Genomic DNA, 21318 nt, shown 5'->3' on the forward strand with positions numbered 1-21318 from the left:
TTTAAGGCACTCTCCTGCGACCCATCCTTTGTTTACAAAGCAATCACTACTAAAAGCCTGGTTTTTTTTTTTTTTAAGCCGAATTTGCCTTAATTAAAATATTTGTATATTTTTCCTTAGCTTTGGGAAGCACTTTTTATAGCGGCAATTTTATTTAAATAAAATTATAAGCTAGTCCAGCTTAAACATGTTATTTTGGACCATTTAGCTGGCTGCCATGCAGAAATTCTGGACAGCTGTTCTGGAAAATTGGTTAATAACCAGTTTTATCCAATGAGAACAGAGAGCAGATTTATAAAAATTAGATTTTGACGTCTGGTCTCTTCAATTCCTGTCGTTAATTTCCTAATAAACATATACAGCTCTTCCTAGGTAACATCCTTGGTAAAAGACTTAACTCAGGCCTTAGGTTTGCCATTATGTGCAAGAATAATTTCACTGATCTGATACTAGATGAGTAATTCGGCTGGATGTAATCAGAGTCTACAGTTAGTTTAGTACCCTTAGGCCTTAAATTTGCAGATATTAGGAGTTTAAGTCAGCTTAAAGAAATCAGTGACTATTACTAAATAATTTATTTTGTGGCTAAAATTTCCAAATGCACGTATGTCTTAGGGAGCTAAAATGAATTATTTCTATTTACTGTATTAATCATTAAAAAAAAAAATTTGGGAGGTGGCAGTAAACAAATTTTGCAAGCAGTGGAGTCAGCATGACAAAAATAATCTTGTTTTTATTTTAGATTCAGATTTCATTACTGCACTCAAACGACTACAACTGGGCTTGGCGTTATTATACAATCCAAACTGTTTCCGTCAGAAACTCTAAGACTCAGTGTGCAATGATTGTTATTAATAATTAGCTCCTTGGTTTCTTGATAGAAAAAGGCTATCCACAAGCATTTGTTTATCCACAACAAAAAGTATAATTAGCTTATCCCACTTAGTAAATCTTGTATGCATGCCAACTCATACCAAACTGCTACTTTTACAAAAAAAAAAAAATTGCAATAATACAGTTCATTTTTCCAGTCCTTTTTGCACAAAATTTATTTACAATGTCTACATAAATGCTCCAAGGTGGGACTATGGAAAAATACACACATGACCGATGCTTTGCTCAGAAATAAAGTCAACATATTAAAAATAAATCTTCAGTCTATGTTTTTGAGCTGCATAAAACAGGAAGTGATGTGTAAGGTGGTGGTTGTTGCATGGGGACAATGACGCTTGATGTGACAATTAGGCTTCTAAACACACGGCCTTTTGGTTTCCATGCCTCCTCCTACCAGTCTCCTTAAGACACTGCCTGCGACAGCTGATTAATCATTGTTCATGACTGCAGTTTTTCCCATCCTTCCCGATTTACATCTGTTCAGGCCAATTCAAATATGGTGAGTAAATGAATTAGACATGCAAATTCAAGCCCCAGGCTAGAGAGAGAGGGAGAGAGAGAGGAAAAGAGAGAGAGAGAGAGAGAGAGAGAGAGAGAGAGACCGCGCATGGCTGAAATCCTAGGCGAGAAGAAAGATTCTTCTGCCTGATAATTATTTTAATGCTCTAAAAATCCTGCAAATCAGACCTTCCTGTCCCTTGCAGGATAACTGTAAGGCTTTTTAATGTAAGGAGGCTTCTGGAGGAAGTGAAGAGCTATGGAAACAACACACATAGTGTGGAAAAATTTCACATTTTTCTTAAAAAATCTATAAGAAACAACGTAATATGGATAACAGTATAATAGCATTTACAATAGTTCACTCTTTGTTCTCTTAATGTCTTATATAGTTATTTAGCATGTCCCCCAGATTGACTTCAGTTGGTATTTCCTGCTTTTTAAGAGTCCCTAGGAAGAATTAGGGATGCTCCTTGGTCCAAAGTAGATGCCAAGAATGGAACTCCACAGTCATTGCCGAAAAAACATGATTTGAAATCAGTCACCATTGCAGACAATGCATATTCCCTTAAGCTACTGAGCATGAATGTCCATGACTTGTCCACTCATTGTTGGGTCTCCTGTATTAAGAACCGTGGGGCTTGATGCTGACATTGGCATTCCAGGGTGGGGCGGTCCTCCATGCATCATCACTGTTGGGTGGTGAGGGTGTCCAGGAATGTACGTGTGCATGGGGGGCCCATGACGCAGCTGAGCAGGATGGGGGGGCATCTGGGGTTGGGTATAACTTGGCTGTCCCATACTCACACCCATTGGACCACCCCGGGCTACATACTCCCCTGGCATACTTTGCAGCCCTGTAGAAATTCAAAAGAAAGAAACAAAAAAGAAAATATTATGAAAAAGCAACAGTGTGGCTCTGGCTGTGGCAATCCTAGGAAAGCCAGGGAACATGGGGAGTAAGGGAGCATGGCTCTGTCAAGTGTTCTTTCGAGTCACACAGAAGAAAATAAAATGAGAAATGTGCCGGACACTCACATGGTGAGACTATTTTCCTTTCCTTGTCACCGTTATCAGGGCCGCCTACTGAGGTCTTACTTATTAAAAAAAAAATAAAACTGTTATTTGAGATCTGGTCTCAAACAGCCCTTTGGTCCCCTAAACATCCTCTATCGAGAGTACAAGACTACACGAAACATCTCTCGTGAAACCGAACTAGACGGGCTCATGAAGGCTGATGACTTAGCAAAACCTGTTACTTTTAAAAACAAAACAAAACAAAAGCGCCACCTCCCGCATGCCCCCCCCCCCTCCGCCAACCACCACTCCCAGACAATCACAGTTATCAGTGAATTCCTCCCTCATGGTTTCTTACAGCTGGGGAAAGAAAGCCTTCACAAAACCCTGTCCACCTTACAATGATTTTGAGAACAATAAGAAAAATTGGACCTAAAACAATACCCCTCCTGCTTTGAGGGGCCTCTTGTCTTCTGCATGGATTGCTCTCGTTGATGGAAACTGACAGGTGTATTGTTTCTGAGAGCCATAGCTCTGTAATCATCAGGGGTGAGAGGCATAACGCTATTGCTAAGTAGGTTCAATTGGCTTTAGTTCTAAGTAATAGTGCGCCGTGAATACGATGAACACCTTCGAATCAGGTCTCCAGGCTCTAGCAATGAATGGCTGCTTAATCTAGCCTAAAGGAACATTTCTGAACTAATGAAAATTGCTTATAAAATATACTGTACCCACAGCTCTTTAATCAAAAAAGATGATAATATTTTTTGTAATAACCTATTAATTTAATTGGTCACGAAGCATAAAATACATCATTTAAATTTAATTGACCCAGAAACTAAGAAACAATATTTAAATTAACTAAGCTACAGAATTCCACGATGAGGTAATAAGACTGTGGCATTCCCGAGCTCCGTGGAATGTTTGCAAGAGCTAATTGTTAAACTTATATTTGACTCCCACCCAGAGAAGAAGATCAGCCTGAATTACCCTTGGCCTCAGCAGTAATTCTAAATAGTGTGTTAATATAATCAGAGACACGACCAAGACTCCGACATCACTGCTTTTAATTTCAGAAACAAAGCAAGAGCAAGGCTCTTAGGGGTAATTTAGGAAGTGAACGAGAGCTTTGGTGTTCAAAACAGTTTCCCTTGTTTGAACATGAATTGCTGGAGTGTCTTTTTAGGGGAGCAAATGCAAGAGCTTGGATCTGGGACAGTTTTCCTGGGCCCACTTCACTAGGCCTGCCACTGAAGATTGCATTAATGATCTCTATTTTTGTATACTGAATAAGTCAAATCCATTTGTCACACTGCAAGTGATGGCATACTTAATTTGGATATAGTCAATTAGCCCGGGCTAAGCCCTGCAGCCCGCTGTGCACACCTCTATTTTGTATTCTCCTTTTTTCCATTGCCACACGTAATCCCATTATGATGGACAGACAAAGGAATAAACTAAGAAAAAAAAATCAAAGTTTAGTTGCCCGAAGCGCAAAATATGCCTTTACTTACCCTAAGTAAAGCTAGTGTTGATTTTACCTAAAAGAAGTCTCTGTTTGGCTTTGCGGTGTCTTGCAGGTTAGTGTAGAAATGTAACTCATGCATCAACTGCGGTTAGACAGATTTATGACACTTTGGGGACATGCTCTTTCCTCTCCTTGCACTGCTGCAGACTGCTTACATTTTGCAAATCAGTCTGTTGCCATGACAACCCACTCCCCCACCTCCTGACTGTTTCTTGTTTTGTCATGTGGTCAGTACTGTATAATAGCAACACACAGGATAAATGTACATCATACACAGTATTTGTAAGCTTAAAAGCCTGATCACAACCGAGGAGAAAATGAAGGAAGCAAGAAACCAGGAGTTTAATGGAAAGGAATGAACAAGCATGAAGCTATGGGCAAGGAGAACATAAGAAAATGCAAGAGGAAAAATATTCCTAGGACAAAGTGAAAACAAAGACCCCATTTGTACTTACTTCCCCCTGGCTTTGCGATTGGTTAACTAGATGAAGGTTACATGTAGTGCCACTGCCCCTCCATGCCCATATTCATGCCCATTCCACTCATAGGTCCTAGAAGGGAGATAAAAATCCAAGAAGAGGCCAGAAAATGAGCAAAGTCAACAGATAGTGCCAAAAGACCCTTAAAAAAAAACAAAAAAAAAAAAAAACCAAAAAAAAAAAAAACCAGGTTCCAGAGGGTCAAGAAACAGTGAGATCTTCAGCGCGTCAAGATCCTAGCGTCCCCTCTGCAGTATCTTAGATGCACAGATGGCAGGCAAGGCAGGCGGCTTGAGATAACAGCAAAGGATGAGGTGAATTGACCTGTGCCGATGAGGGGTGACACTCTTGGAGTTTAAAAATGAGGAGCAACCACAAAAACAGAGTCTTACCTGGCGCTCTGATCCCCATGTGTTGCTGACCATCCATTACAAAACCTCCCATTGGCTGTCCATCGGGGTTATAAGGGGTTCCTTGACTTACTACAAAAGGGCAGAACACACCTTCTTAATAACAATCTCCGGGAGAGAAAGAAATAGCCAGAGATATAGAAAGAGACGAGACAGACCATACCAGGCAGGTATTGTTTTAAAACATTCAAAGTTAAATTTCTCTCGGATCTTCTGTGACTTAGTTTTAAAACACTGTGCTCAAAGAACAGCTAAGATACAGAAACTTTGTGTTTGGCTTTTTGTCTGGTGACCACATAAAGGGTATTGAAAAAAATACAAAAATATGACTCAGTGTGTACTGACTCATGTGCTGAACATGGTTTTTCAGAGTGCTCTCTGCAAGTAAGAGGGTATCTCTAGTAAATACCGTTGGTGATCTTACTGGTACATTACAACACAAAAACAAATCCTAGAAAGACGTGTCTTGGATTTTTAGATCTGCAAGTCAAGACCCCGTAGAAGGGTTGCCATTTGAAGCTCATGATTAAAAAAACAGAAAAAGCTGTTATTTTTTTTTTAAGTTGAACACTAGAAGATGGATATTAACAAGAGAAGGCCTGAGAAATCAGAACCGTGTATTTATACCACTACCTGAATCCCATGTTTTAACTGTACATGAAAAGCTGCTTCAGAAGTAAGCTGCCTTGGGTTATTAAAGCACACAAAAGCTCTACCTCATTGAATGTCTTTGAACTTTACTGAGTCCCACAAGCGATCCTGACCCCTTTGCCCTTTTGACAGGTAATAAAGTTTACAGCAATTCCACACCAAGCCATGCACCAGGGAGTGGTCATAGGAGCAGAAAGAGCTGGGAAGGCAAACTCAGAAAAAAAAAAATAACATTAATATATTGAATGTGTACAAAGGATATTATAACCAAGCATATGATTTAAGAGTTACTTTTCTCTGTTGGCTTTTATTCCCCCCCACCGTCTCCAAACATTTTATAACGATGTTAAATTGATTAGTGTGGTTATGAAACGAAACTGGTTTGATTTTAATTGCCAGGCGCGCCTAGCTCTCACTCCCAGTTTATTTACCAGGTATGGGACCTCCCGGTGAATGGCTTGAGGATGGTTTTCGCTTGCGTGACTTGAATACAGTCACTATGGGGGACTTGCCTGCTCGGTTGGACTGGTCTATCATGGGTTGCACTATTCTTCTCCGGGCATTAATAAACCTGTAACCGAGAAAGTAGAGCAAATCATTATTCCTTAAAAAAAAAAAAAAAAGTTGGGGGGAGGGGGAGGGAGAGGAGAAGACGGATCAGGTGAGAGAAAAGCTAGGTCTTGGCACAATGGTTCTCTCCATTGCTTTGTGCAGCTTCACAAGCTGCAAAACCTGTAACCCCCAGTGACCTCTGAGTACACAGGCTCCGGGTTTCTGAGTTGATTTATGTTTGCCTGTTTTACCACAGTTGGACACTTCCATTTCATCTTTTCATAGGGGAATTAGCAGAGTTTTCAGGAAACAATACTAGCTACCATTCCTTTCCATTGCAAAAAGGGGAGGGGGGTGGAATTTGGCGGAGAGAGAGACGATCTTAAGGGCATCTGTTACCTCCCCTGAGTGACATTTCAATCTTCTGTTCTCTGACTTCTTTTTGACAATTTTTATCAAAACCTTCCCTACCTCTTGCAAACCTAATTCTATTTTAATGCCCACTATTAAGATAATGAACCAGGAGGGTGGCGCACCATCAAATGAAAAAAATGTCTGGAGTTTATCACCACTAACTTACACTGCTGGGGACTTCAGAGAAATGCATTCCTTGGAGAGATTTCTTGGGGTGGCTTTGTGTGCATGTGTGTGTGCACGTGTGTGTGCGCGCGCGCGCAAGCACGCATGCTCTTTATGCAGAGTCTGAGGTCAAGGCTAGGTCATGGCTATACAGTAATTGAACTTATAATCTTGCTGTCTCCAGCTAGCCCTGAACATGTATTATAAACATCTTAAGACACTAAGTCACTTACGTGTCTTAACAAGATTTTTTTTTTCCATTTTTGTAGCCCCCTAAAAAGGTGCCTAGCCATGGAAAATTTTAAGAAGTGGTTCGTACAAGCTCTCCAAAGCCATGCTCATGAAATTTCTAACTCTTAAGATCTGTTTGTATCCCATAATACCGAGAATTACATATCAAATGCAGAAAAATGAACAGGACATATCAGACTCCGAAATAGCAAGCTGCTTTTAGTTCTCAATTCAGATTTGAATATATGGAACCTGAATAGCACATGAAAAAACACAATGAAAAGTTTCACACTGCACTGTTAACAATTAAAGGGGCCACAGTGCACTATGAATTCTAGTTCATGAGTCTGCCCACTTCAGGAAGGAAAACAGTTCCTAAAAAACAAAACATTAAACAGACAGGGATAGGTTTTAAAACCAAAAATGCATCCTTCATGATATTTTAAGATGTTCAACATCCTATATCCTCACGTTCTTTCATAATCTGAGAAGTAATTAAAATAACTAACAAAACTGGAATCTCACTAAAAGGACACTGGTTGATGCTAACTCTTACTGCCAATGTGTATTGTATCAGTTCTTGGATGTGAAGTCCCTGAACTGCTAATAAAAATATTTAAAACACAGACTGACAACAAATTGTGTTGCAAATCAGGTTATCATTATCTTGTATAAACCATGAAAATTGGAATCATGTGAGCAGAAGGTTAGATTAATTCTCCATTCTCATTATAAGCACAGGTGTAGCACAAACACCATGTGAAATAACCAATTAAAATGAAAAAAAAAATCTGCTTTTTCATTAGCTGCCTTCCCTGCATGACCAATTAGAAAATTATTTAATATTAATATTCTGCAGATACCAAAAGTAATTTTCATAGTAACTAATATAGCTAAGAGAGCGAAAGTAGCTCTTTCTGGTACTATTCATAGAAATCTGCATTCTCTTAGAGGGAAAGAACTCTGACAACTTTTTAAAAGTCCTTTTAAAAGCATAATATTTTACGGATGTGATTTATACTATTTATCTAAGAATAGGAAGAGTGCTTTTTTAACAGATGAGAAACGAAAGCTCTGAGAAATGAATGACTTATTTGAGGTCACATGCTACCCAAGAGATGTTAATAATTTGCTGAATGACACACAGCTGGCAAACGGTAGCAGGCACCTCTTCCCCTAACGTCCTGACCAGAGCATGGCCACTACCGTACCACCCATCTAGAATATTCCAGATTAAACAGATATCTAAAAATGAGCTGGTTTTGAGCCAGTCACCACTGGCAACAACTCTACTGTTGAGTCCAGGAAGAAGCCTGACAAGATTTTGTAGATGAGGGGTTTTGATGACTCTAACTGCTTGTACAGAAAGACAGAGAGAAGGCTACACAAAAGGGGGTTCAGTAACTTCAGTTAAAACTCGAGTTATCTCTATTTCAAAGCTTGCCTCCTTCATGCTCGTATTTTCTGATTTCCAAAGACCAGTTCATGATAGCCAACTCAGGTTTGAATCCATGACTATCAGACCCATAGAAAGATTCCACCTCAGTACGAAAAGGGCTATAATCATTACCAAGCTTGGTCCTTGACATGACGCTCCTCTCTGATATCCCCACCAGGTAGATGGATGGCTTCAGCTGGACTGTTTCTAATTCAGCACTCGCCACCCAACCAGAAAGCCCACTCTATCCACGGACAAGGTAATTGTTAGAAGGTTCTGCCTTACCTACCAGGACAACTCCTTGGGGTCATTTTTAAACAACTCTAATCTCACATCTTCAGGACAGTCTTCCAAATATTTTAACTACAGCCAGCACACCCCATAGGCTTTGCCCTCTTCTCCCCAGGTTAAACATCCGTGATTCTTAACAAGTTCCTTCTGGGGTTTTGAGACGACTCAGTCCTTGGACCACTCTCTGCTCGAAAGGCTGAGGTTTGTCCCTGTGCCTGTGAAAGTCTGCAATGGACAGCACTAAATGTAGTTATTCCAGATCCCCGGGTAGAGAGCAAACACCTCACCGCAGCCTCTTAGTTAAGGGCCCACAGGTCTGAGGTACTGTCTGTTGTCTTTGGGTGGAAATAACCATTTGTTGTTACTGACAACACAGATGCAGGCCACCTACAGGATATGTAGATACAAGGGTAGGAATCCTTTCATTAAATCAAATTTTAAAAACATTGTAAACCTAAGAACACCTAATCAGTTTGTTCAAACTGCTTGACCACCATTAACATTAGTAGGTGTACCTGGAACTTCTCACTTTTGCAAACTCTAATTAAAAACAGTATTTGTTTCAATATAATGGACATTATCAACACCTATAGGATACAGTAAATTCTTAAGAGTGTTACTGAATTATAATTCCTATACTTATTCGAAACACTTAAATTATTACCTGGGGTCATGGTGGACATCTTTATGTGAAAATAACCGAGTAAGTAGCAAAAATGTTTTATTTTTAAAAACAACATCATCTTCCCGATCTTGAAACCATCTCAACATTTGATTCTCTTAAGTGTATTTTATCATTATCCCGTAGTATCTCATATGTACTCGCTTTGGAATTAGCTACATACAGCAAGGCCATGTGTTCAGATGGCTGGGGGCGAATTCAGACAGGAAAACATTTTCCTTCTGGGCAAAGTAATAAAATGACATTCTTGCTCTTCCCACTATAAGTCAAATGGAGGTCAGTTCCCCCACCCCTGTATCTGTTTAAATAAACTGGTCCAGCTGTTTGTTTCTAAAATGCCCTTTGACCTTGTATCTCATCCTCCCAGCTTTTGTGACAGAATACTTTACTTTCTATTGTGGAAGACTCTAAATTATCGAGAATTTTCTAAACATTGAACCAAAAAAAGACCTTTAGATTTTATGTACGCTTATATGAACGTATTTCCTTCTTAAAACACGGTCATTTCAAGAAGCATCAGTAAAATACTTATTTTAAACTCGTACGTGTGTGCTATGTATGAGCACATAAATATACATTAGAGCTTGAACATAAGAAGAAACAGTATTTTGAAGAGAAAAAAAAAAAAAAAAGACCAAATTCCAATTTGAATGTACAATAAAAAATACATTCTCCAACAACCACGAAATAGTTTACGATGAAATATGTCCGTGAAATATATACAATCTTTGGAATTTTCCATATTGATAAGGCCTTTTCAAAAAAGCTTGTTAGTTTAAAGATGTTAAGAAAAAAACTTTTACGATTTTGCAACTGATGTCCAAACATTACAGCCTTTTCAAACTCGAATGTATCATGTCAGGAAAACATGACAATGGGACAGTGTTTCTTACTCATTAAAAGAGCTTCACAGCTTGGTTTGGTGGAAAATAGCTCAGATTTGCTGTGGATTGGGCATTTTGCAAGATAATCCTTTTAGTTAGAAGTATCCTTTAAGGTTGAGAAATATCCTGCTTGCATTTCCAGATTTCATTCCAAACATCAAGGTATATGTTTTTAAAAATCCCATTTTGCTTTGAAAACACAAATCTTCTTTTGTGAAGTATGTTTTAAGGACTAGACACCCTATGGTTGGTAGGAAACTCAATCAGAGAAAGAATTCTTAAATTTCCTTTTTTCGTAGAATCGTGGATTAGAATTTCTTCCTGTGACCAAACTGTCTCCTTTCTCAAAACAAGTTTTACAAAGGAAAGGAAGATAATGGATTGGCTTTATAGCTTCTTTCCATGTCAAAATAAACAGAGATGTATTTCTTTTTACCTAGCTCTTTGTTTGGGATTCAGGTCCTAGTGAGGGGGGGTGGGAGGTGAAAAGGGGAGCAAAATCTTCAAATATCTCAGACATGGAATCACCTAAAAGCTGAATTTTATTATTTGCGTTTTTAAAAAGGAATCAGGCAAGGAGAATGGGACATGGATCCTCAGTTATGCTAAAAAGAAATACAGGAAGTTTTTGCTTTATTCTTTTTTTTCTTTGTCCCTAGATGTTTATTTATCATTCACCCCCCCCCCACCCTTTTTTTTTTCATTCTGCTAATTCCATCTATCTCTTTCTTCCTCAGTCTTTGGGTATCTGAATAGTTTTCTGAGCAAGAGCTGGTAGAACAGCTTTCTAAAGCTGACCTTTGTCCTTTAGTTATCCTCCCCTCCTTGCCCTGGTTCCTTCCCACAAAACTGGCTTGTTAAATTTCGTTTCCTCTTTGTAAGAATCAGGAGGGGTGGAGAGACCCTCATGGGCACCCGTTAGGACCAAACACCAGGTGTATTTGTTCAGGTCCATGGGTGACTTTCCCACAAGGCTTTGCCCTCTCCCCATCCTCTTCCACCTTCAGTGCTCCTTGCGTGGTTCTCCATAATCCTGACAAAAGTAAGGAGAAATTATGTGCTGACTTTCAGGAATGGGTTTCTCACCTTTATTCTATTTCTCCATGTTGACCACATGACTTACTCACTGATGATTTAGGGGAGCCCATATTTGGTGACTGTAACACGCCACAACCAACTCAGGAAACCACATAAAATCAAAATGCTGTTGTTTCTAAACAATGACGTGACTCTCAGTCATCCCCTTGGTGCTTCTTGCCAACTAGGTGTAAGTAAATAGCAGGAAGGTAGGCGCCCACTTAAGTATGGGCACCTAAGGAGAAACGCCATTTTGCAACACCCTCTTTTGCCCAAGAAGCTAAAATTATCAACTATCAGAAAAAGATTTCATTAAATGACAGGATATATTAAGTGAAAAATGCCTTCTCTACCTATGCTGTCCATTAAAGAAAGTATTAATTACAGTCATCCTGATTACTCTTCAGGTATACTTGATGCTTACACACATCCTTAATAATAAAAATTAATACCATGCATTCTTAAGTACTGATTTCTGCATGCACTATTCTTTATTTGATTGAACATGAACAACATGCAAATATAACACTTAATTGATACATAATTCATTTTCTTTTTACCTATTTCTATTAGGACTTCATAAAATTAAGCCTTGTGAAAAATCCTCAAACATAAAATTTCACATCAGATGTATACATATGTATAACTGAGTTACCATACTGTACACTAGAAATTAACACAACATTGTAAACCGACTATACTTCAATAAGAAAAAATACAATAATAAAATAAAATATATAAACAAAAACATTTTTTTTCCACATTGGAAAGCAGTTGCTGAATTCCAGAATTCAGTTCTTTCTTTTTTCATGAGTTTTCTTGCTGAAGCGTCTCTTTCAACTTTATCGCAGTCATTTAAATAAAACTCTATATACTAGTTTTTTTTTTTAAGTCAGCATTTCCTAGTAACTTTAAGGCCTGTCTTATAAACAAACTCTTCAGGGAATGAGTTCTAGCTATCTCCCACATAACTCTCTGTTCTTTTTAACAAGAAATCAACTTCCAAATCTTGGGTTGGAATTCTTCATTTTAGATTTACATTCACTTATTGGATTTAATGATCCGTAACTGGCAGTCTTCGGGGTTCAAGCCTTCTACACTCCCTTTGTGAAGTGAAATTTCATGAAACATGATTTTAAGACGCTCAAGAAAGTTGACTCAATCTCCAGTCAAACCTTATGAAATCATGTTTTTGGCACTTTCTTCTCATTTCTCAACCTCCTCCAGGATCCAGCAGTTCCAGGACTGCAATACATCATCTGTGTGTCTGAGGCCGGGGGAGGTGCCTGAACCCAAGGGGAGAAGGGAGCACGTGCTCTGCCCTCCATCCGCTCTAGAAATGTAACGTTGGAATTTGCTTAGATCACAAAAAGCCCAACAACCAGAGGTCCCAGACAGTCCCCCTTCTCTAGAAGTGATAGGTGTATTTGCCAAACTACTCTAGAAAACACTGAAGCTAAGACAATGGAGGAAGTTAATTACATATAAAATGTTCTTCGAAGCAGCTGGTGAAAAGAAAAAATCACTAATTACTTGAAAATTATAATGCCAAGTAAAAACAAAACCCAAGTATTATTTTGGACTTCCTAATGTTAAAATAACTTGGCAAATACTTCATCGCTTGGTTATATATTACAGAAAGTTTTCCTTGAAAGCAAATTGTAAAATGTTTTTTTTTTTTTTTTTTTTGCTCTAAAAAAAGAAAAAAGCTCAGCTTGTGAAATCCTTTCATTGAACTGAATTCAAAGCAAGGGGGACTCCCTTAGTGGTGGTGGTGGGGGGGTCTCTATGTTGCTCTATTATGCTTGTTACCTTCTGGATCACTAAAACCCTAGGCTCCGGACCCAGTGGAATGAATCGTGGAGATACATCACTAGACCTAGCGTAAGAAATACCCAGTAGTCACACATAACTTAAGTACCACTGACAAGCATCCAGGTAAGGCACAGATAACAAAATGGCATTTATAACATATTTACTTAAGAGTGACCAACAGTTTGACAAATTTGACTTTGTATAACCTTAGGAATATTAAAAAAAAAAAAAGTGGTTTACTTAAAGTGTATGAAATTACAGTGATTACTAGCACAATGTATAAGCAATAGAATGATCCAGGATAATATAGCAAAACCTCCTTGACTAATGAAAAGCTAAATTGTGCATAATAAAATCTTCAACGAATACACGTGTCTCTGATTTATGCTAAACCATTTTCCATATAAATTCTAATTTTCCCATATTCACAGAAGTCAATCAAATCACATCTAATTAAACGTCCCTTAAATATTACAGAATAAATACATAGTTATTTAAAACAAATCTTAATTTTCAGCCCATCTCCATTATAAGAGGGATAACCAGATAATTTATCTTCTAGACTGGGACACTTTTGAGAGTAAAGGGACATTCTTAATAATTATGCTGAATAACCTAGAATGAAAAAGAATATGAAAAAGTATATATATTATATATATATATATACATATATATATGTATAACTGAGTCACTATGCTGTATGCCAGAAACCAACACAACATTGTAAATCAACTACACTTCAATAAAAAAATAATGAGAATTTTGCTGGACAGCAGGCATAAACCACGAAGGTCCAAGCCAATTGGTACGTGTAGGGGCCATCTTACTAATCAAATATATACTTTCCTCTCAAATAGAACTTCCCCTGAGTGCCTGCAATTGAAACCTTTTTGTGTTAGGATGGTGACCAGCCCCGACATGCATTTGGTGTCCTAGAATCCCGTACCATCTTGGAGTATCTCCCAGTCCTTTCCTTTCTCTAGCATCTCTCCTTTAGTCCCCTCAGCTCCCTAAGCCCTCACTAACCAAAAACTTCCTAGGCCTGGTGTCCCCACCCGTGCCAAGGGAAGAGATCTCAAAGTTTAGCTTCACTTCTTTTTTTAACCTGATTAGGCTGGACCTGAATGGAGGCCTGTGTCTATTCCTTAGAATGTTCACTGTAACTTCTGTTTCAATTAGTAAAGCTTGAAACCCAAGCACTACACAACGTATATCCATAGGTAACCTGTCGGCCCTTAAATACAAATGGAACCACTCAGACTAAAAGGCAACACCTCCCAAAGGCAAATTGAGGTGTATGACAAAAGCTTTCAGACGAGGACAATAAAACCAACAAAATGGCCTCCTCTTGGAACTTGTCAAATCTTTGAAAAATGCTTATGGTCATCTTAAATCGCAGTGGGGAAAGTCTGGAGAATGTACGTTTCACTTCTGAGTTGTTTCTTTGAACATCGTCGCTCGTAATTATCACAGTCCACACACTGGCCAAGGGCAGGGAGAGTCAGAGCAGGGTCCAGTGGGAGGGGGAGGAGAAGTGAGCAGGGAAACTGCCGCTCGCTCGCTCGCTCGCTCGCTCTGAGATCACAGTGGGATTTAGGTGCTGGGACTGTGACGATCCGTGAGTTACCATTTCAGGAAAAGTGCTTTGCAAATTGTAAAAGCTAAGAGAGGTTTGCTGAGGCTACTGCTGTTATGATTCTCAAAAATACTGAACGGTGCAAAAACTTATACAGAAATTCTTACAGCAGCAAAAGATGGAAACAACCCAAATGTCCACCAATGTATGAATCAATAAAGGAAATGTGGTGTATCCAGACAACGGAACATTATTCAACCAATAAAGAGGAATGAAGTGTGACACACACTACAATGTGAATGAAACTTGAAAACACAATGCCAAGTGAAGGAAGCCCATCACGAAAGAACACAGATTACCTGATCACTTTTATGTGAGCCGTCCAGAATAGGCAAGTCTACAGAAACAGAAAGCGGACGGACTAGTGGCAGCGTGGGGGATGGACGACAGGGGAGGGGTACCAGGTTTCTTTATGAGGTGGTGAAAATGTTCTAAAATTGACTGTGGGGATGGTTGGCATGTAGCTGTGAATAGACTTAAAACCCCTGAACTGTACACTTTAAATGGGTGAATTGCATGGTATGTGAATTATATCTCAATAAAGCTGTTAAAAATAAATACATAATGGTGGAATTCCAGAAGCATTGGACCAGGAATCAGCCCCGTCCTTGCCTCTAATTAGCAGGGTTAACATTATAAGGCCCAGGGCCTCATCTGTCAATGATGCATAAAATCCTCTCCAGAACTTGGACTCTGTCGTTCCATAGATGTGTTTCTAAAATTTTCATCCCTGCTCTGTTTCGATAAACTTCAGAATCTCCTACACCTTTGTCATTTGCTATTTCAAAAGAAATAGAAGGACTAAAATTGAAAGTTAATTCTCAATATGCTTTTTTATGCTACATTCGCTCAGGATGATTTCGATTTGCCTTTTCTGGCCCTCCACTCCCTCTCCGCCCTGTCTCGGTCCCCAAGTTGGGAATCCCTGCCATAAACTGTTGCACTTTCCTTTCTGTAAACAGTCCTGCCTGGTGACCAGCCATGGGGGCTGAAACCTGACATCTCTGGACATGTACAGTTCTTTCCATTAGCTTTTCAACATCTCCTACTTCCTGCCCTTTCCAAGTCCATATGAACTCTGACCCAAACTGGGGATCAAATGAAGTAGCCCATGTTCTAGTGTTCTAGTGATCCAGGCCAACAAAACCCTTCAACTAAACAATAGCCCTCAAAACTGCCGCTTACATTCAAATCAGCATCCCAGAGTAGAACACACTGGAAACTTAAATATATCTTTTTTTAAACCATGGAGCATTTCATTCCACCCCCAGGCAATATACTAGTCTTGAAAACTCGGGACCTAATCAATATTAAGGCAGATGTCTCCCACGACAGGAAATATGTGTTTGAGCTAAGCAACACTTAAGAATCCAAGACCAGTAATTCCCACGGGCCTGAAGGAGTTAATGTATTTGAGAAAGGAAGTGCTTTTTCCCTTCTTCAGTGATGGGATCTAATCTTGTGAAGCATTAGGCCTTTAGCCACATTTGTTAAGAGGGTGGAAGGAAAAAAGGAGCTTTCAAGGATGGGAACAGATTAAGGGTTTTTTGTTTGTTTGTTTGTTTGTGATTGTTCAGATGTCAAGAGCCCAGTAGAGTTAATTATTTCCCATATTCATGGGTCAGGTTTAAACGCTTCATAAGAATAGAAATAAAATGAGGAAAACATCAAGGGCTTTGATTGGGAGTTGTATTTGCCAGTTACAAGCATCCATGTTGAAGGAGTGGGTTTTTTTGGTTGGTATTGTTATTACTAATTTTTTAATGTTCTCTTTCCCTTTAAAAATTAAAAAAAAAAAGCAGCCAAACCTGAAGCGTCTACACAGAGCTCCAGGCATTTACATGTTGGAGCCACATAGAGCAGATCCAAGACGGTGTTTGCCCCCAGAAAGACTTCCTTCCCCCACACCCTTGGCTCCTCTCCATTTCCGAGAAAACTGTTTTATTCAACAAGGAGGCAACATTTGCCCCAATTTTTAATTTACTATTTCAGGCTGATTTTTTCACCACTCAGAAATGCTGTTTATTTTCCGTAGGTGCAGCCTGAAGCAAGATGATGATGTAAGGGAGAGGGGAGAGGGGTCTCCGGGAGCACCGCTCCGCGCCCCAGTGCTCCGCGGCTAATCGCCCAACACCAGCCCGAGCAACTGTTGACACAAAATAGGTAGAGATCAGGTCTGTGCAAGCAGAAAATACCAGAAAGGCAAACTCTATGTAAACACACTTAAGACAGATTTGACAAGAATAGACCTAAACCTGACTTGCTAGGAAACTCCTCAAGTCTCGAGCTTCAGGGTCCCTCTCTGCTGAACTGGCTAGCCGCACAAAGTTTGCTTTGAGAAGAGAAAGGGTAACATTTTCCAAACTAAAATCAGCTTACAGAAGACAGCTGGGACGTTCGTCCCCTTGATTCACATAGTGTGAGTTTCGAATCTGCTTCTACATGCAGGATTTATGTAATGTAATACGAATCTTCCAGGTAAACCTGGAGCAGAGCCAAATGAGAGGGAGAGAGAGAGACGGGAAAAAAAAAAAAAAAAACCCAGCATGTGCAAACAACCACAATTCAAAAAGTTATTTCTCCTGACCTATAAAACTCCTGCAAAGAAGCAAATGGATAATGCTTAAACAGTCTTTTAATCTTATCTAACTGACACCTGACAACCCATTACTTATAGATTATTAATGCACCCACTAAAAAGTTTGTCATGTACAAAATTACTAGAGAAAAAGATTGAACGCCTGAGGAAAAAACAAATTTTGCTCTACCATAACTTCAGAAATTCCAAGCCTATTATCTGTCATGCCCTTCACAGACGCCTAGCGCACTGCTAAAAACAACTGATTTATCTTTATTATGAATCCGAAAGTGACAGCACACATGTTTTTCATGTCTTGCGATAATGTTTAATTCCATCTAGTTTTTATTTTACAGTGCTTGATGTGCTTATTTAAGATGAAGAAAAGTAACAACTTTTTAATGAATTGTCCTGTTTGCCTCTTTATCAAAGGACTTGTTTTCTTTCTTTCTTTCTTTCTTTCTTTCTTTCTTTCTTTCTTTTTTTTTTTTTTTTTGCCACTCCTAATGTGAAACCAGGATCAAAATCAGTTTCAGAACATTCACCTTGCTTCTCTTTGGTTCACTTTTTTGGGGGTTGTTGTTTTCGTTTTGGGTTTTGGGTTTGTTTTTTTTTTTTTTTCCATGTTTTAATTGAAGTATAGTCGGTTTATAAAGTTGTTTTAATTTCTGGTGTACAGCATTGTGATCCAGTTACACACACACATCTATATATTCCCTTTCATGTTCTTTTTCGTTATAGGCTATGACAAAGTATTGGCTATCATTCCCTGGGTTATATACCGCCTAGAATATTAGGCTGGAAGAGGCTTAGAGTCCCACTAAGTCCTCAGTCCTACCTGCCCATTTAAGGCAGAGGAAGCTGTTGCCATGGAGATAAAGTGACTTGACGAAGGACACACATCTAATTGGTGAGGAGTGGGGATGCCAGATGACATGTCTGGGCCCCAGTGTTCTTTTGCCTGCATATTCCCTCCCCTTAGTCGCCCTGTGTAAACTGTGTGCTGTCGTGACACTTACAGGGAGATTTGCTCCTCAGCCACCTGTGGATGCCGGGGCTCCCTCCCCTTGACCGAGGTGCCCCTGAGCGCCTCACTTCCCATGCTCTCCACAAGTAAACAGGAGTCAGGTCCTGCTCTGCCGGCTGCATGACACCCATGGAGTTCCTTCCCCTTCTCTGACCCAATACTTGTGCCAAGATGCTGAAAACAATAAATCTGCTTAATTCAGACTTGCAGCAAGTCCTGCTGACCTCCGCACCACTGGCAAAGTCAACCACCACACCGCTGGTTGTGCTGCCTTGAAAGGAGACACTGGGTTCCTGGTGGACTCAGTCTCCCACCTACTTCACTCAGCTCTGAGCCTCACCTGAACCCCAACCCTAAATGGTCCTGAACCACTCCTCAGGTGGTACCGACTCTCAGCTGCAGGCATCACATTCTTATCTTGTCTTGAAAAGCTCAGGAACTGCCTTTGAATGTTGGCTGGAGGAGAAACAGCAGTTACACGAAACAGTGTTTGGACTTTCACACTCACCTTCCTCCAACCCACCCCTTCCTGTTTCTCTTCTCACCTAGCCTCAAGGTCCCGTGGTGGAAGGGGCAGGGTTTTTTTTCCATCCACTGCAGTGGGCCAACACCTACCCCTTCAGAAGGACTTTCCATCTTTCCCAGTATTAATGATGTGATTGAACACAGAGGGGGGCAATTTCTGAGTAAACGCGGGGAGTGAAACTTACAACACAGTATACTTGAACAGACGGCAGAGTCGTTTTCAAAGAGGATTGTTTGCTGGAAATTTTTAAAAATCTGCAGACAAAAGCAGCGTCTCTGTTGAAGTCCTAAGACTCTCTGACATGACAATACCTGAAGGTTTCAAAATTCACAGCTTTTTTCCCTGCAAGCTATGGGCTCAGCTTTTCCTAATAATGCCTTGCCTGCCTGGCGCCTCGCCAGCTCTGTCTCCGGCAATATGCAAGCTAAACATTTTTTGACTGATTTCAATATTTTCTCATGAGCAACTAGACAGTATTTTATCTAGTGAGTATTGCTGATTGCTATAATCTAAGCCCAGAGTGAGTGCCTGTACAGGTAATATTATTAGAACTGACACTCAAGGTGAAGAGCCTAGCAATTAACTGTGGCTTGGAAGACAACAACCTGTTTGAAACATGCTGGAGAGGTGTTCTGTTTCCAGTTCTCTGTCTCTTCCTTCTTGTTTTAAGAATACTGCACCTGTTACTCCATTGATCCATTAGGAGGTCTACCTTAAATGTAGGTTACACTCAGATTCTCAAGGGAAAACGTTAACCCACCTGCTTAATAAAATTACCTCTTGTGTGTGAAGTTGTCCCATCCCTAGGTGATGCTCAGGCAAGGAAAATCACCACACACCCTGTACTTTCGTTTTGCAGCTAAATAGGAAACAAATGACCCAGGACTTCTTACTTGGTGCACTGCTCTTTTTCTTACATCTGTTTTCCTTGCTTGTGTGTCATGCCTCTGTTTAGTTTTATTGACAAAACAATCTGTGCCTAATGTTTAAACAACATCTGTAAAATGTATTATTAAATTATGTTAGAAGCAAAAGCAGAGCAATTCTATGAAACCCTATGACCCCCTATTGATTTTTAGATCTCAGAAGTTGAAAGGATAATTTGTGAATGTTTTAACATTTACATCCACACAGGTACCTATATTTATAGCATCTTTGATTACTTATAAAATATTTGCTATATTATTACCATAACTCAGAAAGAAACTTGACCTTTAACAGTTGAATCTGTTTATTATAATAAGGGTGATCCTATTTTTTGAAAGTAAGTTTATATTTTTACCTGCTGGTGGCATAAATCTCCAAGGATAACAGCTTTTCCCCCCAACGGTAATAAATGAGAAGTGATGCCTGAATGCTTTGCAGTTTTGAAGGCAATAAATGAAGTAAGTAGGGAAATCTGGTATGTGTACTAAATCTGAGAACTGTACTGCTGTGGTGGTTCTGTAAAGCGTCACCTCGGAGGTTAGGATGCTTCCTGGCTCTGTAAAGTTTCACCTCGGAGGTTAGGGTCTGCACCCTACTGATGGAGAGTGACTTTTCTCTCCACATACAGGCTGTATTTCACATAAACTGTGTATTTTGCACCTAAGACCCATATTGCTTTTTCAGAGAGGGTAAAGGAATAACCATTTAACACGAGGCCTTAATGGGAAAGTGTTTGGATGAGAAAGGGTAAACAAAGAAACTGTCATATTTATTCAGTACACCCTAGGCTAGAACTCTGCTGAGGCAGGATATGTCTGAGGCATCCAGCAAGTAAGATATCATCGCAGGCACAGGTTTTCGTCAGACAGAATTCCCAAGTCTGCAACCTGGCCGTGAAAACATATAAGGGAATTTTTATTTGACCATTCTACACTCATATTTTCAATATTAAAAAAAATAAAGTTGGTCCATTCAGGAAAGAAAGAACCCACTATTGACTTTGTGTGTGTGTGTGTGTGTGTTTTTGTCAAAGTTCTACCTCCTTATTGAAAGACCTACATAACCATCTAATCTTAAAATTTAAGAAGCACCTGCCTGAATGACAGAACAGTCAGCGTATCAGTAATATATTTTCACTGATGTAACAGGAGTATTTATCGAACCCACAACAACCAACAAGAAGACAAAAGCCCCCAGTGCTATTATTTATCATTTGGGGACCAAATCATAATTGGGAGTGAGGAAGCAAAAGACAGAGACTACATGCATTTATAGCACATACTGCATTTCAAAAATTACTATGCTTTAAGTCTAGGTCTGCCACAGCATGCTAGATTAAAATTTTTAGACAGTGATGAAGGTTGACTTTTTAAAAACCATGCAGTTGCCTCAAATGCTTGGATAATTTAGGCAGAAATATTTTTACACAAATTATTTGCATAATTGACTCAATTCTCCAAAAATGTATGTATTGGCATAGACTTGTCCTGGGATGTCTCATCTAATAAATTTCACATTCCATCCCAGGACCCAATGCCTACAAGTCCTAAAAGCAACCATTTGAAGATTCCTCCTCTCTCTTTTCATTCGGACAAGTA

At 39.5% G+C, this 21318-nt stretch overlaps 1 protein-coding gene across 3 annotated transcripts in view; it reads right to left on the bottom strand.

Moving 5' to 3' along the window:
• Positions 1–713: 713 nt before the first annotated feature.
• MEIS1 (Meis homeobox 1) overlaps positions 714–21318 on the bottom strand; it is a 131706-nt gene continuing 111101 nt past the window's right edge. For 2 of the 3 annotated variants that reach the window (XM_010979914.3, XM_064494437.1), the window contains 3 exons: positions 5990–6048; positions 4809–4898; positions 714–2249 (listed from right to left, as the gene is read on the bottom strand). In XM_010979914.3, the coding sequence (XP_010978216.1) occupies positions 1966–2249; positions 4809–4898; positions 5990–6048 (433 nt within the window). In that variant the 3' untranslated portion in view covers positions 714–1965. Of the gene's footprint in view, positions 2250–4392; positions 4489–4808; positions 4899–5989; positions 6049–21318 lie in introns of all 3 variants that reach the window. The other variant, XM_010979915.3, reaches the window with a different exon arrangement.

Source organism: Camelus dromedarius, chromosome 15, assembly GCF_036321535.1.
Source record: "Camelus dromedarius isolate mCamDro1 chromosome 15, mCamDro1.pat, whole genome shotgun sequence".
Lineage (NCBI taxonomy): Eukaryota > Metazoa > Chordata > Mammalia > Artiodactyla > Camelidae > Camelus > Camelus dromedarius.